The 25,209-nt window shown below is 39.9% G+C and overlaps 1 protein-coding gene across 6 annotated transcripts in view; it reads right to left on the reverse strand.

Moving 5' to 3' along the window:
• The window catches only part of magi1b (membrane associated guanylate kinase, WW and PDZ domain containing 1b), a 453,246-nt gene extending 436,687 nt beyond the window's left edge, over window positions 1-16,559 (reverse strand). For 4 of the 6 annotated variants that reach the window (XM_043708283.1, XM_043708282.1, XM_043708285.1 and 1 more), the window contains exon 1: window positions 15,805-16,557. In XM_043708283.1, coding sequence (XP_043564218.1) covers window positions 15,805-16,102 — 298 coding nt within the window. In that variant the 5' untranslated portion in view covers window positions 16,103-16,557. Of the gene's footprint in view, window positions 1-15,804 lie in introns of all 6 variants that reach the window. The other 2 variants (XM_043708288.1, XM_043708287.1) reach the window with 1 other exon arrangement.
• Window positions 16,560-25,209: the final 8,650 nt, after the last annotated feature.

Below are 25,209 nucleotides of genomic sequence, written 5' to 3' on the forward strand. Positions count from 1 at the left end.
CCCACCCTTCGACTCCCTCATCCAAGTCATTAATAAAAATTACAAACAGCAGAGGACTCAGAACTGATCCCTGCGGAACTCCACTTGTGACAGGGCTCCAGGCTGAATTTTTACCATCTACCATCACTCTCTGACTTCAACCGGTTATCCAGTTTTCTATCCAACTGGCCAAATTTCCCTCTATCCCATGCCTCCTGACTTTCCGCATAAGCCTACCATGGGGAACCTTATCAAATGCCTTACTAAACTCCATGTACACTACATCCACTGTTCTACCCTCATCCACATCCACATGCTTGGTCAAGTTGACAACATCAGTACAATCTGTTTTTTTTTCAATGAACACTAATGGGACAACACGGCCTGAAAGTCAGCAACCCAACAGGAGTGCTGAATACAACAGACAAGCATCTTGCTCAGATGAAGCAAGCTTCACAACAAGATGCAATGCTCCATGTGGCAGTCATGGAAAGAATGGCTCAAAACCATTAAGGGCATATCTATTGCTATTAGGATGTAATGGGTATTGAGGAGTGGAATAATTGCTCAAGGTGGCATCGTGTACAAAGGAACTTGATTTATTATTACTAAGGAGATGAGAAAAGAAATGCTGAAGCGCATCTGTGCAAGTCATCAAAGACTTGAGTCCAGTCTGAGGAAGGAAAGGGAAATGCTCTTCTGGCCAAACAAGATTAAGTACCGCATCAGCCAATGCAGTGCTTATGTGAATTTCAAGCTAAGGTACTGAAAGAGCCAGTCACGGTGCATCACATCCAGAATAGATACTAAAGGACATATAGTTTTTTAATCCTGCATGACGACTTTCTTTATAGACCAGGTATGTGGGTAACTTACAAATGGAAATTAGAGCACATACAATTTGTTTCACCTTTTCATGAAAAGGGGATGTTTGGAGAAATGCTTCTCATGTACTACGGCTTTCCATTGTCATGTGACTGCTCGAGGGGCTTTTGGGTAAAACAAAGACATTTAATCAGATTGCATTTTTATTCCTGACATGAAATATACATTTTGGTTAGTGATGTGGCAACAGAAGCACTGTGCTATCATTTGCTTATTTATGGCAACATTTTCCAGACGCTTATTTAACCGCGACTCACACTACCAACTGGGAGTTTTCAAGAAAGGGAATGGTTTGCCCATCATGTTGGACAAGGGAGCTTTCACCCTCATTCCTTAATATTCAACAATTCCAACATTTTAGTTTACATAAGCACCGGTGACACAGAAACAACCATTCTCTTGAACTGATCCATGCTGTAATTTACATTCCAAAGGAGCATGCTCCCATCCCACTTCAAACTCTTTCAGCATGATCTCTTTCTCCCTGGTGCTTACTTAGCTTTCCCTTAATATCAATGTTATTCATCTCAAGCCACCGCATGGTAGCAAGGTTCACATAACCACCCACTGTGTAAACAAGTCCTCAAGAATTCCCCCATTGGATTATTGACAGCCATCTTATAAACACAGCCACAGATTTAGGAGTTCCTCACAAGTGGAAACATTTTTCTCTAAATTCACCTCATTGTAATCTTAAAACCTCTATTAGCACATCTGTTAGAGGAAACAGCTTATTATGAAGTCATGGTTTTAAAAAGAAGTATTAGTGAACAATAAAAATCATTGTTACAATCATAAAATAGAACAACACAGCATAAGGTCACTTATTACATGGAGTTATTCTTATTCTTTCAAAGATCAAAACAGTTTGTCCCATTCCTCATCTCCTTTGTAATTTTTTTTCTTCAATGATTTCTCCAACTTTGGAAGCTATTCTTGAATCTGTTTCCATCACCTTACATCTCGGAGGGGGGAAACTTATTGGGCCGAAGGGCCTGTTTCCATACTGTGGGGAATCTAATCTAATCTAATCAAGCATCGCATTCAAAAATCCAACCTTGTGCTGCATAGATTTTCCTCGTGTCAGCTTCTCAGTTGTTTTGTCAATCATTTTAAATTTGTAACCTCTAGCTGTTAACTGGATAGCCTGGGCAAGCAATATTCCTTTAACTTTCTAAATCCTTCACTATTTTCACTTCTATTGTTTCTTTTCAGCCTTCTCTGCTTGAAATATAATAATTTCAGCATCTCCATTTCATCCACATAACTGTAATTCATTCCTGGAACTTAACTAGCAAGTCTCTTCTGTCCCCTTTCCAGGATCTCCTTTCTGAAGTGTAGCGTCCAAATTTGAACATTACAGTCTAGCTGGGGCTGAACTGCTCTTTAAGAGGCCTTCAGAACCACTGACTTTTGTAATGCATGTCCCATTAATGAAGTCCAGAATCCCAATGTTTATTCATTGCTTTGTAACCTGCCTGAATGGTAAGAGATCATGATACAAATTGGTCATAATTACATAAATTCTGTGCTAAATTCATTGTTACTTATTTTATGCAAACTATCAAGAAGTTGGTATCTCAACGGGATACCACCCATTTGGTTTTCAATTGGTCAATCTAACTTGTTTAAGCAACTGAAAGTTTAACACTTCGACTCAAAGTTGTTTGAGCTGAAAATGTGTTGCTGGAAAAGCGCAGCAGGTCAGCAGCATCCAAGGAACAGGAGAATCGATGTTTCAGGCATAAGCCCTTCTTCAGGAATGCCCGAAACGTCGATTCTCCTGTTCCTTGGATACTGCCTGACCTGCTGCGCTTTTCCAGCAACACATTTTCAGCTCTGATCTCCAGCATCTGCAGTCCTCACTTTCTCCTCAAAGTTGTTTGACCCAAAGTATCTGCATCCCATTTTTTTAATGTGAATGTCCACATTTTCAGAGCAGGCTGGGGGGGGGTCAGATGGGATACTCCTGCTCCTAATCCATATGTTCGCTATAATATACTGTACTTCCAAATTAGGAACTACAATTCCAATTTAAAGATAGAATTCTAGTGCTTTTCATTAATGTTTGTACCATTGAAATAGCTGGGGAGCTAGCATTCTGTAATCACCCAGAAGACACTTTGCATCTTATGGCAACTTACAACAGGGTTTAAGCTCCATATTTACAACCTTTAGGTCTCCTAGCAGTTCTCCAGGCTGCAGAGAATTAAAAGAGAGAAGCTGCAGCCAGGAATTGTGTCAAAGTCCATAACTGGGTTTGGCAAAGAATAACAATTGTATCAGCAGATCAAACACTATCGAAACCATTGGGTTTCAGTATCTGGTGCTCTGCAAATACTTCCTGCAGTAAATCAAGCTGACTATTGAGAGGAAGCGCCTCCTTGCCTGAAGCATAAACAGGTGACTGGTTCTGGAATGCACTGCGTCACAAAGGTGGAACAGGTGGAGCAGGCAGAGCAGGTGGATTTCCACAGCTCAGAGACACTCAGAAACCAAAAGGGAGCAGCACTGGCAGCAGCCCAGAATATACACAGCAGTCAGGCCACATACAAGCTCTGAACAGGGAAAGTTACATACAAGTGATTAAATAGCTCTTTATTAAAATACTGATGATTTTTAATAAGCAAAATTGATTCTTCAATGACTATTACCAAAGACTACTTTTGCAATGCCATCTCTCTTGACGTGCAATGAACAAGAGATATTTTGTTAAAGTGTGTCATAGTTTTCTCAAAAAGGAGGCAAGTCACATCCAGCACACATGCATTAATCCATCCATGTGAATCTTTCTCTAAAACCAATGAAATTGTACACTATGTCTATACTCTGCACTATGTTTTTGAGATTAGCAAAGGTATTTTCTCTTGCAATTTGAGCAGTTTCTATTCACTAGTGGATACTGGCAGGCGATCAGTGCAGTGTCACACTCCTCAGTCCATTTGATAAAGAATCAGTTGCCACACAGCTTTTGCTTTGGGAGGGCAAAGGTTCTGATATTTGATTCCTGCATTTTTTTAACCCTCTGAATAAGCAATGTGAAGACTGAGAGACAGAACTCTGAAAGATCAGGACTAATGACATTGTGAGAGGATGGGAGGCACAGCAGGTCTCTGGAGGGGGAAGGGTAATAAGATAAATGATTTTGTTTATAAGCAAAAGCCTAACAAGATAGGTACAACAGGTATAAGGAATGTCAGTAATGAAACTAGGCTTGGAAAAGGAAGGACTTTTAAAAATTTCTGTTAGAAAGGAGAAGGATAAGGGGGGAAATGATCCCTCTTAGCAAAATGTAAAACTGTTTTCGTTAGGGTGAATTATAAAAGATTATTTTAGCTGGTTGGAAATTTGGTACAAGGGCACAGGGGCATAGGCTCTTCACTACAAGAGTAAGTTGGAAGAAATATTTCACAAAAAAAAACAAGGAAATGACATTTTGAAAACAGGCCACTCAGTCCAAACACCCTTCTTGATGTTTATTCTTCAAAATGACTTTAGGGTTTCCACGTCCTTTTCATCGTCTTTGCTTTGACTGTTTTTGTAATCAATTCTTAACTGTTGACATTGTTTCTAACCTTGTACTGTATTCCACAAACTCAATGCTCTGTGCAAGAAGATTTTCCCTGTCCTCAGTCCTAAATTCATATCTATTTCTCCTCGTTCTAGTCCCCACAATCATTATAACACAGAACATTTTATCACAAGTATCTCTTAAGACAGAGGCTGTAAAGTCATGTAAAATAATTTAAAACGCATGGAAGGGACTGAAATATAAATCAGCAACTCCAACTGAGGATCTAGCATTGACACAACCTTAAGGTCAGAAGTATTTCCTTCAATGCCATAATTTAACCACGAGAATTTGGTGGCCTAGTGGTAATGTCACTGGACTGGTAATGCAGGGAGACAGGCTAATGTTCTGGGGACATGGATTTGAAGCCCACCACGGCAGCTGGTGAAATTTGAATTCAATTCAATAAAACCTGGAATTAGAACTTATCGATTGGTGACAATGGAATTGTCAATTGTTGTAAAAACCCATCTAGCTTATTGGTGCCCTTTGGGGAAGGATATCTGCCATCCTTATATATGGCTCCAGACCCTGACTTTTATGGTTGACCTTAGCCGCCCTCTGAACAATGCAACGAGGGATGGACAACAACGCGGACCTTGCCTCCAACGTCCAATGAATTTTCAAAATCTGCTATTCTATACAGTGTTAAACATAAAAGAAAATCCAAGAATCCACGCCTTCATTAACCAACAACCAATAATGTTCTTATGTTGGATCACCTGGGCATTATTACCCAAACCCTCAATTTGAGCAAGGATATTAATTCTTTCCACCTAGTATGTTTCATGCTCAGCTATAAATGGTGAGTGAGGACAGAAAGAATAGATTATGACACCTTCCAGAACTATACAACTCACTAAGGCCATATATCTGGACTCAAACACAAAAAGTGGGAACTTGGAAAATATACAAAAGACAGGTCAATGTTTAAGAAGAGGGAGAGAGAAATCCAGAGAGAAAAATAGAAACACATGACTGGTCTTATCACTATGGTTTCCCCAAAACTGGCATTGTTTACTTACTTTAATAGCACTTTCTTAAATGCATATTTTATTTCAGTATGTCATAAAAAAAGCAGAGGAACAATGTCAACATACACATACTTGAAACATTCTGCATCCAGCTGAAATATTATGGCATCAAAACACATATACTTCTTTCAAATATTTCACTACTTTAGTTCCAGCCTTAAATTCTTAATTAAAAGGCATTGTAGAGATTCTAGGAGTAAACCTGAATCCTTCAGTACAAAGGAAACACTGTTATCTGGTACAACAGCATTCCATGCCACCAAATCCTTCATCTGACAAGAGCACAAATATTTGGCCAAAATCCTCCAACGCAATTTTTAAAAATCTTTCCTTGTTACTCTAATATGAAGTATGCAGTTTTGGAACAAAAGTGATTTTGTCTTTTTTTTTAAAACAAGGTATTGGCAGTTTTGTTAACCATGGCTGTGATTTACAATTTTCAACGAAAAAAAAGGTTGAAAGTCATTGGAATAAAATGGTACAGCCACTACAAGGTGGCTTCTTCTACAACTGTCAAACTGAAGCTCTGCAATATTCAGCAGAGGGCTGAGGCTGAAAAGGGTATTATTGCCATCTTTACTGAAGATACTGAAAATACTTTTGTCAAGATAACTTGATGAGCCAGAGAAATAGAAAAGCTTTTCCATTTGATACTTTCTCTTTTCTATTCCATTTCTGAGATCGTGCTCGCCATATGTTTCTTAGCAGGAAGAGTTGTCACTGCACATGTGCGTGCCCGGAGTGAACCACAGATTATTAAGCCTGTACAGTTAGGCCCAATTTTCCTCTGTGTCAATATCCATAAGTGCTCACTTTCCAACTGGGATCAGGGTGTAACAGTTGCAAGGTGAACCATGCTTATGTCTTCCTATTATTTTTCAGACGTTCTGGGGTCAACTCTTGCACCCAGATTCTTCCAGTGTTTAAAATCAGATCTCTGGCCACAGAGTGAAGATTAAATCTTTCTAGCTTCTAAACTGATTTGTGTGGCTTATTTGTTTACTAAACCCACCAGGCTAGTTTAAAAAAATATGCTTTTGGCAGTAGCTACTGATAACAGTGGAGATTCTTTAGTCCAAAAATCTCAATGATGCAAGTATTGTGTATTAAAGAAGGGAGACCAGAAAAATCCAGTCTCTACATGTCAATTGGGAAAGAAGTTATGTTTTGATGTCATAGTATTGTGGGATCTTTAGCTTCGGTTTGCTCGAATTTTGTTTAGGTCTTACACCTTGTGACTTATTACATAGTTTGCTGTATCAAGTCTGGAGTTTATCCAATGAGTTCCACTACACATTCCTTGCATATTACACCTTCTGCTTCTTGCTTGCATAACTCCTGTCTCTTGTTAACAGGGTTTGTTAGGTCCAAGGAACTGCTTAAATGAAAAATAAACTAATGCAAAATACAGTCACAACAAAGAGATAACCTGCAGTTTCTGGGAATATTATCCAATAATATGACCCCTACTTATCAATCCTTCATGCTCCCAAATCAGGTTCTGAGTACAGTTTGCAACACCATAGCTAATGGAGGGCACAAAATGCACTCACAAACCCTATTCTTGACATTGAAAAGTAAAGCAGTGTTTCTCACAGTAATAAAGTTATACCTTCTCGCCAAATGAAACAGTGATAAAGCTAATTAAGTTGAACATTTTGCTAAAACAGAACAACAGGATACACATCTAATAATGTCGGGAAGTACCAGGAACACCAGCAAGGACACAGGATCTCTTCGTTAACAATAAAGTTCACTTCCATGCAGTTTCCTGCAATTGCTGTCTGAATGTTTCTGAATGCCTCCTTCTTTCATTGTTTGCAATATATAAATTTTGGGGACTTTTCACATTAATTTTTCACATCTCAATGACATACAACATTCATGACCATTTGTGTGGGCAGCTGACATAAGAACAGATTGTTTGTTCCAGGCACACTCTCTGGATAATGGACGATATGCAATAGTTGCATTGGATGACTCACTGGCAAACTCCAAACTCTTTGTACTCCAATAAGAAAGTATGGCTTCCATTTAAAAGCAAATGGAATCAAAATTAGCAACTTGTCACAAAGAAAATTGCAGCCAAAAACTCTGCACAATATACATTAGAAACCAACAAACCCAAACAAGTAATACTTTAATGTTAACTCATTCAAGTCTCACATAATCCAAAAAGCTGCCATCATAGCAATGCAGCATTCTGGAGTTACTGGTCTACAATTGACTGACAGGTTCATAAGATATCGGAGCAGAATTAGGTTGTTCAGCCCATCAAGTGTGCTCCACCATTTGATCATGGCTGATAATTCCCAACCTCATTCTCCTGCCTTTTCCCCAAACCTTGATCCTTTTACCAATCAGGAACTTATCTGCCTTAAATAAACTCAATATACTTGGTCTCCATAGCCCTCTGCAACAGTGAGTTCCACAGATTTACAACACTGGCTGAAGAATTTCCTCCTCCTCTCAGTTCTGAAGGATCATTCTTTCACTCTGAGGCTGTGCCCTTGGGTGCTAGTCTCTCCTCATCTCCGGGAACCATCCTATCCAAGTACACTCTATAAAGGCCTCTTAATATTCTGTCAGTTTCACTGAGATTCTCCTCATGTTTATAAATCTCATCGAGTACAAAGCCAGCATCATCAACCACTCTTCATACGACCAGCGTTTATAGAAGCACAGAATCCCTCCAGAGTGGAAAGAGGCTGTTCAACCCATCAACTCTGCACTTCTGAGGAGCATCCCATCCAGACTTCGCCCCAAATCTATCCCCATAACCCTGCATTTACCATGACTAATCCATCTATCCTGCACATCCCAGGAGACTACAGAGCAATTTAACATGGCCAATCACGTACCGGCACATCTTTCGACTGTGGGAGGAAACCGGAGTATCCGGAGGAAACCCATGCACACACAGGAACAATGTGCAAATTCCACACAAGCAGTCACTCAAACCTTGAATTGAACCCAGGTTCCTGATGCTGAGAGGCAGCAGTGATAACCACTGAACCATTGTGCTGTCTGTAGTATCCTCAGGATCACTGTTGTAAACCTCCTCTGGATCTCCTCCAGGGCAAGCACAGCCTTCCTTAGATACGGAACCTATAACTGCTCACAATATTCCAAATGCACTCTGACCAGAGCCTTATACAGCCTCAGCAGTACTTAGCTGCTCTTGTACTCTTCCTGAAATGAATACTAAAATTGAATTTGGCTCCCTACTTGACAACTGAACTTGCATGTTAACTTTAAGAGAATCCTGAACTCTGACTCCTCAGACCCTTGGTGCTTCAGACTTCCAAAGCCTTTTCCTATTTCGAAAATAATCTACTTTTCTATTCTTCATACTAAAAGGATTCAGTCAAAAACCTATTAACAGCTAATTAACTGTCCAGTGGATTTCTTCACCTGAGCAAACCATGGATTCCATCCTGGAAACTTTACTGTATTTTGACCAAGTCCATAAACAGATATACTCTTTCCAGTGGTTAATTTGGAGAGTGTTTGAGGTTTACATTCAAAAACAATGTCTTTCAGTGGTGAAAACTGCTGACAGAAGCATTTGAGAACAGTGCACTGCACAAAAGCTGAAGACTTGAGCATCTACTATCTCCTCCAATTCATACAGATGGTGATTGGCAGCAACTATATCTGACCACACAGCCCCTAGAGGTATAGCTAAAAGACAGATGGCCAGGGTGGAATTCCAGGGATGTATTTACAGTCATGTTGATAGGATGTTTAAAAAGGAAATCTGTATTAAATGGTAAAATGTGACATTCAAAACCTTTTCCTGTATTTTCTAAAGGCAGTTTTCGGATCTGAAGTTTTTCAGTGTTTGTTCTTGTTACTGATTCATTTCACAAGTCATGTGTCTACTTGTTAATATAAATTTATCATGCTTTTCTTTAATACCTCAAAAGTTGAAAAGGTGTCCATTCTCCATTTCATATCGAATACCTGTGTGACTTTATTCATTCACTAAAGGGAAAAAAAAAAGTTTGCAGTTTGGCCTTATAGATGAATATTTCCTGGTTATTTACTTACTTAAAATGTGTTTATTTATTTATTTTTAAATAATCATTTTTCGCACACATAAATCACATTTGACATTTTTTTAAACCATCTGTTTCCAGTTAGCTTCAATCAAGTTTGATTTTCCTCTTACAGTCAAAAGGTCTGTCAGTTGGAGAAACTTGATTACGTAATGGAGGAGGCTCAGGGTCATGCTGCGATGGTCCTACAGCACGAATCACTCCTGGTCTTCAGCTTTACATTCTGTTATTCAATTATGTTGCAGTAACATGATGTAACCTCAACCTCCGAGGGAAAGCGTGAATGTCATCTGCCTCCAGCTTTTAGAGGATTGTTTAAGATAATATATTTTGCTACATGTGTGATAACGATACCATATTGAAAATGCTTACAGCTTCAGCATCTCAGTTGAACAAGCATGCAATCTTTCAGCCTTGATTAATAACAAGCAATCCAGTGTTGTCTATTTTAACACTACCATAAACAGATTGAAGGCACTGGTGGAAAGTTTGTAACTTTGTCCAGTACAACAACTTTCAGTAGAATTAAGGCTTTCAAATCCAGTGACAAAGATTGTGATTTAAAAACAGATATTGAAGTGGCTGTTCAAACAAGGTGAATGGTTTTAAATAAGGAAGGTAGAAAAGAAAGGGAAGGGTGGAGGGAAAAATCAGTAATGCATCCTGGAGATTTTAGAAACTGAGAATCAAAAGATCTATGATCCAGGTGTAAGACGTTGAATATTATGTTTTGAAGCAGTCAAGAATATAAACAGTCAAGAAAATATTTTTACCCTTTGCAATGCATCATCTCTCAAGGGAAAGATAAAGCAGCAAGTGGCGATGTACACACCAGTTTGCAGTTTGCTATATGCATTCAAGCAACCAGTCAATTCCAGTCATAATGTTCAAATTTCTTCTGCTTCCCTTAAATCTATCAATTTTTGTTTTGTTTGAAAACTTTGATGAGTGCTGCGTTCTTGATCTTTCTTCAGAATTAGGTACACAGGCAAATGGACACTGAATATCAGTGCCATAGATATGTATTGAAGCAGTGTGGCCGAACTTCGTGCCACCACAGACAGCAATAATACAGTTTCAGTTTTTGACTACAAGTTCTATATCTTCTTATAGTCCAGAGAAATATCAAGTGAAAGCAGCTAGCTGTCTGTTGTAGACAGCAGGGACAATGTAAAGAAAAGCATGTTCCAGGTTACTTCGTGATAACCTGCCGAAGTGTTTGCCCACTTAGCCTCTCTGATTATTTTACTAATAGGTCAGCAAATTCCAAGAGGAGTAAAATTATAATAGTCAAAAGCAAATTCAGACGATTCCATATTATCACAGAATACAAAGGAGGGACAAACTGCTGCACAGGATAAAAGAAGTCCCTAAGCTATACAAAGATGATAATGATACTATATGGCAGTAGAGTAGCTCCAAATTATTCCATTTAAGAAAACATGGCAGGCTCTCTGTTGAATTTAAGTTATCACTCTGTCATTAGCAGTGATATTGCTGTCTTATTGTTCAAAAGCACCAAACTATGGGATTGAATTAAACGCCGAGCAGTAACAATTAATGGGTGTAAATCGCATATATATACTCGTGCAATCAATAACTTCACATGCACAAGTAAATACAAAAAAGAAAATATGTAGATGGAATAAAATGGCTATCAGCAGTTCGAATTATTGTACAGTTTTAGCACATGTATGACACATACATCCCCAGTTCATTTTCTTTTCTCATCTTTCTCCACCTCCACCGCAGATAGTAGTTTAGAAATGATCCAAGCTTTTTACCCCAAGTTTCCACCTCATAATTCTAATATGAACATAATAAACCTAATACAACTGTAAAAAGTTGGAAGGACATAATTACAGAAGCTGCAAGCTAAATATTTGAAACAATGCCAAAGAGAACTACATCCGTGGACTTCCCAGGAATAAAATCAAGGACTAAACCCCTTAGCGAACAAGAACACAACTGCTCAAGCTTCAGTTTTGAAATCAGATGCAACCTCAGAATAGTAAACAGTCCTACCCAGCCAGTCTACTAATCCCATGTGAGATAAGTGAGCATGATTATGTCACCATTTCAAGTGACCTCTGGATAACCTTGGAACTACAGTTATATTTTCGGAAAGAGCAGAAAGTAAAACATTCCAGACTCCAGCACACTGGGCATTCTCACTGTTTCCAACAAACCACACAAACATAACAGCAAAAAAAATTACATTTTTCTCATCCTTATATTCAAACATGGTTTCTTTCACCTCTCAACATATCTATAACCTTCTCTGGGGCTCCAAACCTCCTGAGGCTCTGCATTCCTCCAACTCTGTTCTTTTATGCAAATCACCCAGCTCCTGTTGAAGCAAAGTCATTCAGACCCTTATTGCTCCAGAAGTCCAACACTTAAACCTTTCCATCTTTGCAATTCCCACTCTTCCTTTCAGATCTTCCTTGAATTTGATTTATACTTTAGAAGGAGTCTTGATGGGTTTTCCCATGTTAATAATATTTTCTAAAATACAAATTACTGTTTCATGCTTTTCACTGACTTATAACAACCAAAACTCTCCATGATGGAAATCTATTTTGCAGTCAGTAAACCTTTTGTTTCCCAGTGATCATTCTTTCACTTCCTGAAAGCTCTTAATAACATTACAGCCTTGGTGTATAAATTATAGCAATCTCACCCACACTCCTCAAAACTCTTTGCAATATAACCAAGCGGTATTTTCATAATGGATGAAACTAGACAGTGGCTTCAAATAAGCAGGACGTAAGTTCATAAAGTCCACATCAATACAGTAACAGGGAGTCACTGAACAGAAATACGGAGCACAAAAGCTAAAAACACGAGTCAGCCAGACTGCTGACTCAAAGCAGAAAACATAACTCAGACCAGATATTGAATTTGTAGCTTTCTTCACAAGAATGACATTGTGACTTCAAAAGATTGAAGATACTTTGCAGGAAATTGGCTTGTATTCCCTTGAGCTAAATCATGGTGATTTAATTTAAGCATTTAAATTTGTTTAAGGGCTTCAATGACGTGGTTATAGAGAAACTAGTTCTTATGATGGGAAATCCAGAAGAAAGCATAATCTTAAAATTAGAGTTTAGCTATTTAATAATACACAAGTTGTGCAAATTTGATTGTTGTTTCAGAAACAGTTGTGGTTGCTGGGATGGAACATCAGCAGATTTTTGTTAAATTGAAGTATAAAATGGTACGGAACAAAAGTGAGTAAATAAAATCAGCGTGTGATTTAATTGAATGGCAGAACAGGAGATGAACAGTTTACTTTTTTTTTCTATGTTTCTTGACCTGAACTGCCCAATAACACAAAATGTGACCATCAAAGTTGCAGAACAAAAAACAAAGGCTTATTTTTCCATTTGGAAAGTGATCCTTGAATCAGGGCATTGGTGCAAGTAACTCAGGAAATCTCCAGCCTCAGGAAAAGGATCAGGCTTTTCACAAGTTAAAAGGCAGCAGCCTTAGTGATCACAAACTAACCACAAGAGATAGCAAAAGGATTGTAACTACATAGATTACCCTCGATAGCTGATGGTTCACTAACTCCATTGTCAATACTGCTCATTAGATCATCTTGGTATAATCTCTGTTTTCGAAGCAGTCACTTGGGTTCAAGCTTTTCAAACACAAAGCCATGGTGAATTCAGCAGACCTTAACACAAAAACAGTAGCCATGAAACACTGACTCTGTCCTTTATATGTGACAAGATGAATTTCTGTTTGAAGATGATGAAATGCCTTGTAATCCAACCATCCTTAAAGAAAAACTATTGCTCAGGTCAGAAAGAGCGTTCACAACACAGTGAAATTATTTAGTTATTCAACCAGTTAAGTGTTCACAAACTGGCCCCATTTTATTTAGTAATTTTTTTTCTGAACTAATGACACAGAGCTTTTCAAGTTTTGATACAAAATCTCTTTCTTAGCAATATCCTTTGAACATTTGGACAAGTGAGCCATATTTATTCAGATAAAATTATGTGGGAATATTCCATTAATGATAACATCATCTTTAAAACTCTCAATATAATCAATGTAACCTTTAATTCAAAACTCCATGCATCAGTGCATTTCCACCTATCCATGAAATATGATTAATCAAATCCACCATGTCTGTAAAAACATAATCGTGCTGGTTGTACCCAGCATAAAGGAGGAGGTAATAAGACTGTGTTGTTTTTGTTAAACAAAGCAAGATTTCACTGAACAACAACACGTCAATTACATTACATCTGAGCTCCACAATTACCACAATACTACTGGATCAAAAAGTTAGGGTAAAATGGACAACTACAATTGTGCAATGAAGTTTTGTTTCCAATTTATGAACCAAGAAATTATTTTTTCTGTACAGATTATAGAGAATGTATTTTATGTGCTGAGACACATTCAAAAAACAGACCGAGACCACAAAATACAAAAGTTTTGATTTTACAGTTTGTCATCAACATCTCTGAAACAGAACTCTGCTCATACCTTTAGACAGTGATGATTCAAAATCCTATGTTTTCTCCACCATCCACAACCCCTTGAATCCAACAGACAACATTGTTCTTCTCGCCTTAAGGTCAATATGGTTGGGTTTCCAAATCTATTCCATTGCCAAATTTGTATCTTCCCATTTGTTACACAAAACACAGGAAAATAAATTTGTTTTATGTTTATAAAGATGGGGGCGTGCAGACTGTTCCTATACAGGTTGGCGAACACATTCCTTCTTAAAGATATGCTACACATGACAATGAATTTGTAGACATAGTTTATAATGCATGTCTACAGAGACCCCACAGTCAGAATTAATTGCAATAGCACTTATAGCCAAATTAAAGACAGACAAATCACCAACCTCTTCTAGGTTTAGCTTCTCTTGCAGGTTACAGCAACTATTTAATTTCAACTTGAATACTAAACCACCAATAAAACCTGCTAAAAAGTACTAATTTCTTATAATTAATTTATTTGTATGAAGCAAATACTAAAATTAGCACTCATTAAAAGTTTAAAAACATTCCCAGTAAGGTCAATGAAAAAAATGTTCATTTTTGCAGACCTGAGACTAAGGCTTCTACAGAGCAGTAAGGCATAAAGTTTCCTCATGGCTGAGCAGGTAGCACACCTGCTGCTCAGTCAGAAAAGCCCCAAGTCCCACTCCAGCACAAAAAGCCAGACAACACTCGACAGGAGGAGTGCACTGTCAGTGCCACTGCCTTTTAGATAAGGTACGATCCAAGACCCGATTTGCTTGCAGGACGGTGTGAAAGATCACACTGCACAATGTTTACAAACGAGCAGGGCAGTTATCCCTGTGTCCAAGTCAACGTTTATCCCTCAATCGACATCACAAAAAACCGATTACCTTATCATTATTGGTTGCTTTTTATGGGAGTTGAGAGTTTGTTGCTGGAAAAGCACAGCAGGTCATGCAGCATCTGCAGTCCTCACTTTCTCCTGCTATTTATGGGAGTTTGGTGAATTCCAATTAGCTGTAGTGTTTCCTATTTTACAAGAGTGACTGCATTTTAAAAGTACTTTGGAAGTCATGCAAGGTACTATATTATGAATGTCAACCTTTCTTTCAACAAGTAATGTTTGTCAGGCTGCTGAACTTAATCTGGACAAGTCTTCTTATTTAAATGATTTGAAAATGACAATGTAAAAATACTAGCACAACAAACATTTTGGACTGGAATAAATACAGTGAAAAGGACCCTGTTATAAAGCTGGAAGGTTATTTCAGTAAATTAGTGCAATATTTTGATTCAAGCTGGTGTTTAGTTATTAGCAGCTTTGAAGTTGCTACTCTCTTGAATTACAGCATGTCAAGAGGAGACTAGCTGGGACTGGTCTTCAGCATTTCTTTACTATTCACTGGCGTTAGTCCTCTTGAATAGATCTGTGCACTTTCCAAGTGCTATGTAAACTTACAAGGCCAGACATAATCCCAGTAGCCCAATGAATTCTACCTCTCTACACAAACACCATCAACATGGTGTTGCTGCCTCTCTAATAAACAGGAACCCAGTTGATCATTGTCAAGCAAACTGGTGGAATCTTTGGATCATGTCTCAGGAGGGGATTTGCAACCATGGCTGGTACAGTACAGTAACCAGGTGAACAATCACTGAACAAAACAGAATCAAAACACCGACCATCTGATCTCAGTGGTTGAGAGGATAGCGACTCGTGTGTGTGTATAAAGCTAGTGACAGCCTCTCCAGCACGGCTACTGGGCTGGGGCTCATACCTTGTCTGACAGTTTTCAAGCGGATCGGCCCCTTGCAGCTCCTGACCAGGGCGCGGACATCATAGAGAGGCAGCCCGGACACATGTACTCCGTCAACTTCCAGCAACAACTCGCCTTCCCTCAGCTCGCCGGCGCTGTAAACGATCTGATCCTGGTTCGCCTCCCGCAAGTAGGAGAACTCTCCACTCTCAGCCCCACCTGAGATGACAAAAGGCAGCTCCCCTTGGCTGCTCTTGGAGACCACACTTTCGTGCACTTTGGTGGTCCAGTGGTTTTTCTTCTGAATCACTTTCGACATGGTGTTTGTTTGGTTTATTGTCGGAGTGGGAGAGAGCCAGCAGACTGCCTCAGGACACTGAGCACAAACAGGTGATGAAGCGGATCATAAGAGTCTCAGTTCTCTTCCTCACTCAGTAACTTGGAGCAGTAGCAGCAGCAGTAGCACCGTCCTGGGTAGCGGCAGGAGCAGCAGCTTCTGCAAGGCAAGCTCCCGAGTTGCTGCTGCTGCTGCAGAAACCATCGCCTCAGCTTTCGGCAAACATCTGTCCCCGGAATCTTCCCAACAACAACAAAAAAGAAAGCAATAAAAGGTTCAGAAAGAGAGAAACCCCAGCTGCCAGTAAGTATCTCAATTTCAGGGCACTCTGCAGTTTGGAGAGGGGGGTGGTGTACAGTTGTTTTAATCCAACTCACTCTGTCTATCTGCTTCTCACTTTCTGCTCTATTCCAGCAACTCACTCACATACTCTGCTCCAGACTAGCCAGGCGCATGCGCAGCACCTTCCCCAGCTCCTCCTCCTCCTCCTCCCCCCCAACACCCGTCGATATCGCCCCGCCCCTCCGCAGGGTCCTAAAGCCCGCCCTCTCCTGGGAGGCCGATCCCGCGATCGCGGAGTCTCTCTCCATTGGCATCACTCTCTTCCTGGGGGAGAGGCAGATTGTCCAACTGTCAGCATCCACAAGGCAGTCGAAAGGGGGACGGTATCTCACAGGGCAGCACTGACAGCCTTTGGTCTTTTTTTTTGTCTTTTACGCCCGCAACGCGTCGCTGCACGAGTTTGAAACAACTTTTAAACTTCTTGTTTCGAAACAAAAGTTGGCATTTTTTAAAAAATCAGCTTCCCTCACAGAAATGGGCGATATGTGAGAGTGGTCTTGAAAAATGCACAATTACAGAGATCTTGTCCAGATAGCGAGAGAGCTGACTAAACTGGGAAGCGATTGGCCGACGAGACGAATAAGCATGTCTGGGATTTTTTTTAAAGTCGAATCTCACTTGTTATTATCCTCATTTTAGCTAATAACTTCATCCCATTTCAAATTTCGTAAGTTCTAGCAATAGTTATGTAATAAACTAACTTTGTTTACCACAAAGCTTTATAAAATGGAACACATAAATTTAAAAGGGAATGAAACAATTACAAATTCGTGGCGCATTGGCCACTTTGCTGATATATCTAATGTCCTGACAGAAGATAGGACATTGATCACTTAGTGGAGACAGAATAAATAATCATGAACAATAAGGACATGAAAGAGCCATTGAACAAATGATTTATGCCTGTGTTCCCTATAGAACATCCAAGTTGTACACCAGAAATAATGGATAAAGCTGGAGCTAATAAGAATATAAAATTAAATTAATTAATACTGGCAGAGAAAAAAGAAGTGCTGGACAAACTCAAGGGAGTAAAATCTAACAAATCTGCAGGACCTTGTGACCTGTCTCCACCAGTTCTAAAAGCAATAGTTGCAAATCCAGCCAAAATGCTGATTACGATTTTTCAAAATTCCCTACTTCCAGCAGATCGAAAGATAGCTAAACAGGAAGCAGACAGTAAAGAACTTTTGCTTCAACTGTATTCAACACTGGTGAGACCACACCCAGAGTACTGTGTTTTGTTTCTTTAATTTTTTACAGGATGTGGATATCAATGGCTAGGCCTGCCTTACTGCTCAGAGAGCAAATAGGAATATTGTAAACCACATTGCTATGGGTCCAGAGTCATATGTAGGCCAGATCAGATTTCCTTCCATAAACAAAATTAATGAACTAGGTGGGTTAGTACAACAATAAACATGATCTTTCTTTGTAACTCAAGATTTATTTTTAATGAATTCAAATTCCACGTGCTGCCAAAGTCAGGCTTCCTGATGGAGGGCTTTTGCCCAAACGTCGATTTTCCTGCTGTTTGGATGCTGTGCTTTTCCAGCACCACTCTAATCTTGATCCTAATCTTGAATGCACATCCCCAGAATATGGATTGGAGCCTGGATTTCCTAATCCATCAAATCACCACTGCACCAATGTCAGATGTAGCATGTGCAAATTTTGGTTCCTCTTGGCTAAAGAAGAATAAACTCACCATATAGGAACTGCAGCAGAGGTCCGCTAGATTGATTCCTAGGATGGTGGGATTGTCCCAATAACAGGAGATTGAGGAGACTGGCCCTGTATTCTCTGTAGGTTAGAAAAATGAGAGGTGATCGCATTGAAACTTCCAAAATTCTTCAAGGGGGAGACGTGTACAGGCAGAAAGGGCATTTCCTCTGATTGCGGATCAAGAATGAAGGGACACAATTAAAGAATAAAAGGCAAGCTATTTAGGACTGAAATGAGGAGCAACTTCATCACACTGAGGGTATGAATCTTTGAAATTCTCTACTCCAAAGGGCTATGAAAATGCAGACATTAAGTAAATTTAAGACAAAAGGTTGATAAATTTTTTACTAATAAGATCAAGGGATATGGGAGTAACATAGAAATAAGGGGTCAAGTTAAGCCATGGTCTAGAATGGATGAGCAGGCTCAATGGGTTGACTGGCCTACTTCTAACCAGGGCTGTAGATAGGGCTTCAAATGAAATAGTAGGGGAGTAGGGGTTCAGTTGCATGGAAAATTATGGAAAAAGTTAAGGGGGAATCTTAGCAGAGGTAATAGGACAGAGATTATGGAAAGGATCAGGAATCTAAATTCAGGCACAGGAGATAAGGGGACAATTATGAGAAGGAGGGGCTGAAATTGAAAGTCACCACAGGACTGAGGGTGTCGCATTTAAATGCACTTAGTATATGAAACAAGGTAAATGAAATAGGTGGGTACATGTTTTGGGTATCACAGAAATGTGGCTGCAAAACAGGATGAGGGATTAAATATACAAGGATACACATCCTAAAAAAAGGACAGGCAGATGGGCAGAGGAGGGGGGTGGTTGCCATTTTAGTAAGAAATTAAATTAAATTGAGAGCAAGAACCAGTATCGGTGTGGAAGGTGAAGAATCTGTATGGGTAGAGTTGAAGAACCACAAAGTAAAAAGACCCTGATGATCGTTATGTACAGTTCTCCTAGCAGTTGCCAGGATGTGTAGCAGAAAATAAATCAGGAGAGAAAGAGCATGTAAGAAAGGTGCTTTCACAATAATCATGGTGGACTTCAGTCTGAAGGTGGACTGGGAAAATCAAATTGGTAGTGGGTCCCAAGAAAAGGAATGCATGGAATGTCTATGAGATGGTTACTTGAAACAACTTGTGGTAGAGCTCTCCAGGAAACAGGCAATTCTGGATTTGGTGATGTGTAATGAGACAAACATGATAAGGGAACTTAAGGTGAAGGAACACCTAGCGGCCAGAGACCATAATATGTTAGAATTCACCCTGAAGTTTGAGAGGAAAAACTTGAATCAAATCTGGTGGATGCAAGCTTCATTTGGTTTCCTCCCACAATTCAAAGAATGTGCAGCTTAGGTGATTTGGCATGTTAAATTGCCCATAGTGTCCAGGGTAGGTGGATTAGCCATGGGAAGTACAAGGTTACAGGGATAATGTAGGGAGGTTGATGTGGATGGGATGCTCTTCGGAGAGGCTCTGTGGACTTGATGGGCTGAATGGCCTGCTTCTACAATGGAGGGACTCTATAATTCTTCGACTGCAATCCAGAGCTCTGAAAGAGATAGCTGAGAAGATTGTGGAGTAAACAGGCAGGAGGCTGAAAGAACACAGCAAGCCAGGCAACATCAGGAGGTGTAGAAGTCAATGTTTCGGGTGTAACCTTTCTTCAGGATTGTGGTGATCTTTCAGGAATCACTGGAGTCAGGGAGGGTTTCAGAGGACTGGCAAATGTAATGCACTTATTTAAGGAAAGGAGGAGGCAGAAGATGGGAAATTGTAGCCCAGTTGGCTCGATTCGGTTATTGGTAGGACTTAAGAGTCCATTATTAAGGATGGGATTATGGAACATTTCAAAATGAATGGTAAAATCGAACTGGTTCAGCAGGGCTTCATTAAGGAGAGGTCAAGCCTGACAAATCTTTTAGAATTCTTTGAGAAGGTAATGAGCAACTTAGACAAAGGAGAGCCAGTAGACATCTATTTGGATTTTCAGAAACCTTTGACAAGGTGCCACACAGGATGTTACTAAATAAGATATATTAGTGTCATGGTACTGGCATCAGTAGAGGCTGACTGCCAGAAGGCAGAGAGGGGGAAGAAAGGGGTCTTTATCAAGATGGCAGCTGGTGACTAGCGGAGGTCCACAGGGGTCTGTCTTGGGTTCACAACTATTCTCAATATTTACTAATGACCTGAGTGAAGGAACTGAGGGTAATGTTGCTAAGTTTGAGATGCCACTCTCCCTGCAGTGGGCCACTGTCCCTGCCTGTTTCAAGATGGCCAACATCATCCCTGTGCTTAAGAAGGCTCATGCAGCATGTCTCAATGACTACCACCCAGTGGCCCTAACATCCAAGGTAATGAGTTGCTTTGAAAGGCTGGTCATTGCATTAATCAACTCCAGCCTCCCCACTACTCTTGACCCACTCCAATTTGCCTATCAGAACAACAGATCCATATCACTTGCCCTTCACTCCTCCTAAGAACATCTTGACACCAAGAACATCTATGTAAGAATTCTACTCATTGACTACAGTACAGTCTTCAATACTATTATCCCCTCGAGGCTGATTACTAAACTTTGTGATCTTGGACTAAGCCCCACTCTCTGCAACTGGGTCCTCAGTTTCCTGACCCACATGCCACAATCAATGAGGATTAGGGACAATGTTTCATCCTCACTAACACTCATACTCAGCCCCTTACTGTACTCACTGTATACCCACGACTGCGTTGCAAATACCAGACTAATGTCATTTACAAGTTCGCTGATGACACCATCATAGTTGGTTGAATCTCAGATGGTGACGAAACAGACTACAGACAGGAGCTGGAAGACCTGGAAAAATGGTGCACTCAGAACAACCTAGCTCTCAATGCCGACAAAACCAAGGAACTCATTATTAACTTTCGGCGGGATGTTACTCATGCCCCCCTCCACATTAACAGCACAGAGGTGGAACGAGTGGACAGTGTCAATCTCCTGGGAGTAGTCATCCACAACAAGCTTTCCTGGACTCATCATGTGAATGCACTGGTTACAAAGGCCCAACAATGTCTCTTCTTCCTCAGGCAGCTGAGGATTTGGCATGTCGGCAAATACCCTCGCCAACTTTTATAGGTGCGCCATCAAGAGCATTCTGTCTGGATGTATCACGACCTGATATGGCAACTGAACTACTCAAGATTGGAGACGGTTACAGAGAGTGGTGAACTCGGCTCGGACAATCACAAAGGCCAACCTCCCATCTATAGAATCCATCTACCAGGCCCACTGTCAAGGAAAGGCCGCCAGCATTCTTAAAGATCCATCCCACTCTGGCAATATTTTTCTACATCCTCTACCATCGGGGAGAAGGTACAGAAGCCTGAACACATGCACCAGTCAGTTTCAAAACAGTTTCTACCCTACTGTTAGAATACTGAATGGACGCACAAACTCTTAACATTCACCTGCACCTGTGTTTTTGTTTTTGCCGCTTTTTACCTATTATTTACTTATCTATGCTATTTATCTATGTGATCTGCCTGTATTGCTCGCAAGTTCAAAGCTTTTCACTGTGCCTCGGTACATGTGACAATAAATCAATTCAATTCAATTCACTGGAGGGACAGTGATGAGGAGGGAGGGAGGCTCAGAAGAATTTGGACAGGTTAGGAGAGTGGGAAAACAAGTGGCAGATGGAATGCAGTGTGGGAAAGTCTGAGGTTATGCACTTTGAAAGGAAAAGTAGAGGCACAGACTATTTTCCAAGTGTGGATAGGCTTCAGAACTCTAAAGAACAAAGAGACTTAGGAGTCCTAATTCAGGATTCTCATAAGGTTAACATGCAGATTTATTTGACAGTTAGGCAGGCAAATACAATGTTAGCATCCATTTTGAGACTGCTAGAATACAAGAGCAGGGATGTACTGAAGAGATAAAACAAAAACTACAGATGCCAGAAGAAACACAACCAAAAATTGCTGGTGAAACTCAGCATTTGTGGGAAGAAAGCTGAATTAACACTTCGAGTGGTGACTGTTCATCTAGATAGTTACTGATTGGTTAGGTAATCAAATAACATAGGGAAAAGGCAGGAGAATAAATTGAGAAACATATCAGTCATGACTGAATGGTGAAGCAGACTCGATGGGCCAAATAGTTGAATTCTCCGATATCGCATAATCCTTTTCCACTGTTCTTATGTTCCCAGAGACTGGAAATAAATGGGGCATTTTTCACTTGGGCACACTTTGATTCAGGAGTGCCACAAAGATTAGTGCTGAAGCCTCTGCTATTTGTAATAAATATCAATGACTTAGAGAACGAGACAAAGAATACTGAATCTACATTTTCCAACAGAGCAAATTGGGAGTCAAACTGTGAGGAAGACACAAAAAAATGGTAAAGAGATAAAGGTATGTGAAGTGAGTGGGTCATAAGGTGGCAGATAGAGTGCAATATGGGCAAGTGTGAAGTTATTCACTTTGCTCACTAGAATAGAAAATCAGAATATATTTTAAAGGCGCAAAATGTACAAACATTGATGTTTGTCGAGGATTGCATGTTCTCATACAATGAACATTAAAAAATTAATACACAATACACAAATGATCATCTGTCCTTTATTGCAGAGGGAGTGGTGTATAAGAATAAAGGAGGCTTTCTTCAATAAAGTAGGGTGTGCTGTGAGACTACACCTGAAATTCTGAGAGCTTTTGTCTCCATATTTAAAATAAATTATATTGGAGGCAGTACAGCAAAGGTTCACAATTGATCCTGGGGATAAGAGGATCATCCTATAATAGGAGGTTAAGTGGATCTATATTCTCTGGAGAGTTGCTGAGAGTTGATCTTATTGAAACATTCAAAATTCTGACAGAGCTAGACAGAGTAGCTGCTGAAAGATTTTTTCTCCAGCTGGGGAATCTGAAAGAAGGGGCACAATTTCAGGATAAAAGTTAATCATTTAGAACTGAGAGAATGCAAGGTGATGTGAATCTCTATCTGACTGGACGCACTATCTTTGAATGTATTTACGGCTAAGTTAGACAAAAGTCTGCTCAGGGAATCAAGGGATTGGACAATGGGCAAAAACCTTGAGTTGAACCACAAGATCAATGTTGCAACCACCTAATATGTCTGCAATATGGTCCATGGATTTACTAAATATACCTTATGTAACTCCCTTTTTAAAACTTAAAAATGGTTTAAGTTAAAGTAGACCAGCAGTCCAGCTTTTTATTAAACAAATTAAAGGTTAGTTTGTTACTGAATGTCCCTTAAGACTATAGAGATAAAGTTATCAACTGGAAATTACTATACTAAGATTAAGTCAAATACAGAGTTTAATGCAGAAAAGTGTGAAAGTGGTTCACTTTGGAAGGAGTAAAAGGAATGCAAAGTACTGGGCTAATGGTAAGATTCTTGGTTGTGTAGATGAGCAGAGAGATCTCCGCGTCCAGGTACATAGATCCTAGAAAGTTGCCAACCAGGTTGATAGGGTTGTTAAGAAGGCATACGGTGTGTTAGCTTTTATTGGTAGAAGGATTGAGTTTCGGAACCATGAGGTCTTGCTGCAGCTGTATAAAACTCTGGTGCGGCCACACTTGGAGTATTGCTTGGAGTTCTGGTCAGTGCATTATGGGAAGGATGTCGAAACTTTGGAAAGAGTTCAGAGGGGATTTACTAGAATGTTGCCTGGTATGGAGAGAAGGTCTTATGAGAAGAGGCTGAGGGACTTGCAGCTGTTTTCATTAGAGAGAAGAAGGTTGAGCGGTGACTTATAAGAGACATATAAGATAATGTGGAGAAAGTGAGGACTGCTGAAGAAGGGCTTATGCCCGAAATGTCGATTCTCCTGCTCCTTGGATGCTGCCTGACCTGCTGTGCTTTTCCAGCAACACATTTTTCAGCACATATAAGATATTCAAAGGGTTAGAGAGAGTGAACAGTGAGATCCTTTTTCTTCAGATGGCAATGGCTAGCATGAGGGGATATAGTTTTAAATTGAGGAGTGATAGATATAGGGCAGATGTCAGAGGTAGTTTCTTTACTCAGAGAGTAATAGGGGCGTGGAACACACTGCCTGCAACAGTAGTAGACTCGCCAACTTTAAGGGCATTTAAATGATTATCGGATAGGCATGTGGACGAGAATGAAATAGTGTAGGTTAGATGGACTTCAGATTGATTTCACAGGTCAGTGCAACATCGAGGGCCAAAGGGCCTGTACTGTGCTGTAATGTTCTATGTTCTAGATAGGCTTAAGAATAATTAGAACAGAGTCCCAATAAGTGGCTGTGGTGTATTGTTGGGATATGGTGCTTAAGTTATTTATTGCTTAAGCAAGGAGTTCTACAACTGATGCCAGATCAAGCAGTTGAAAGGACTTCTGTCGTTCAATAGTTTGCATTTTTCTGATGGGGAGTTTCAACGGGATAGCAAATCTGGGAAACAGAGAAATTTCCTCGTACTTCGCTCGGTCAGTGGTTTCACAATTTCACGCTGCTTGACTTTCTTCCAACAGAATAGTATTTGGTTTTGTATATCTTTTCATTTTGCTTTCCCTCGTTCAAAAATCTTCTGTCTGATGGCATTTTCTTCAAGCCTTCTTCTTGGGTTCTGCACACAAGATGGAATGGGTATCAGTTTTTGTCTTTTAGCTGATGCAATCAGATTTTCAAATGTATTGGCTGTTAAATTTGAATGGCTTCCAGTTTTTGTCTGTTGTGGTATGAAGAGCTATTCACCTTAGATTGACCTACTGTGTTAGTCAAGGTGAGATGAATTCGAAGTATCTCCTTTTCCTGATTTAAGGCTGAGAGAACACCATTTCAAAAGGCTTTGAAATAGTCTCATGGAACAAGTATGGTTTACTGTGGCCTCCATCTTAGAGAGACTTTTTAAGTAATTTGCAGTGTATGGATTTCAAAACAGAAATATCCTAACATTTTTCTTAAATCTTTAATAACAAAATGGAAAGCTCGTAATATGGTGGAGCAGACTTGATAGGTTCAGTGGTCTTTTCCTGT

The sequence above is a fragment of the Chiloscyllium plagiosum genome, chromosome 18 (genome assembly GCF_004010195.1).
Source record: "Chiloscyllium plagiosum isolate BGI_BamShark_2017 chromosome 18, ASM401019v2, whole genome shotgun sequence".
In the NCBI taxonomy this organism is placed as follows: domain Eukaryota; kingdom Metazoa; phylum Chordata; class Chondrichthyes; order Orectolobiformes; family Hemiscylliidae; genus Chiloscyllium; species Chiloscyllium plagiosum.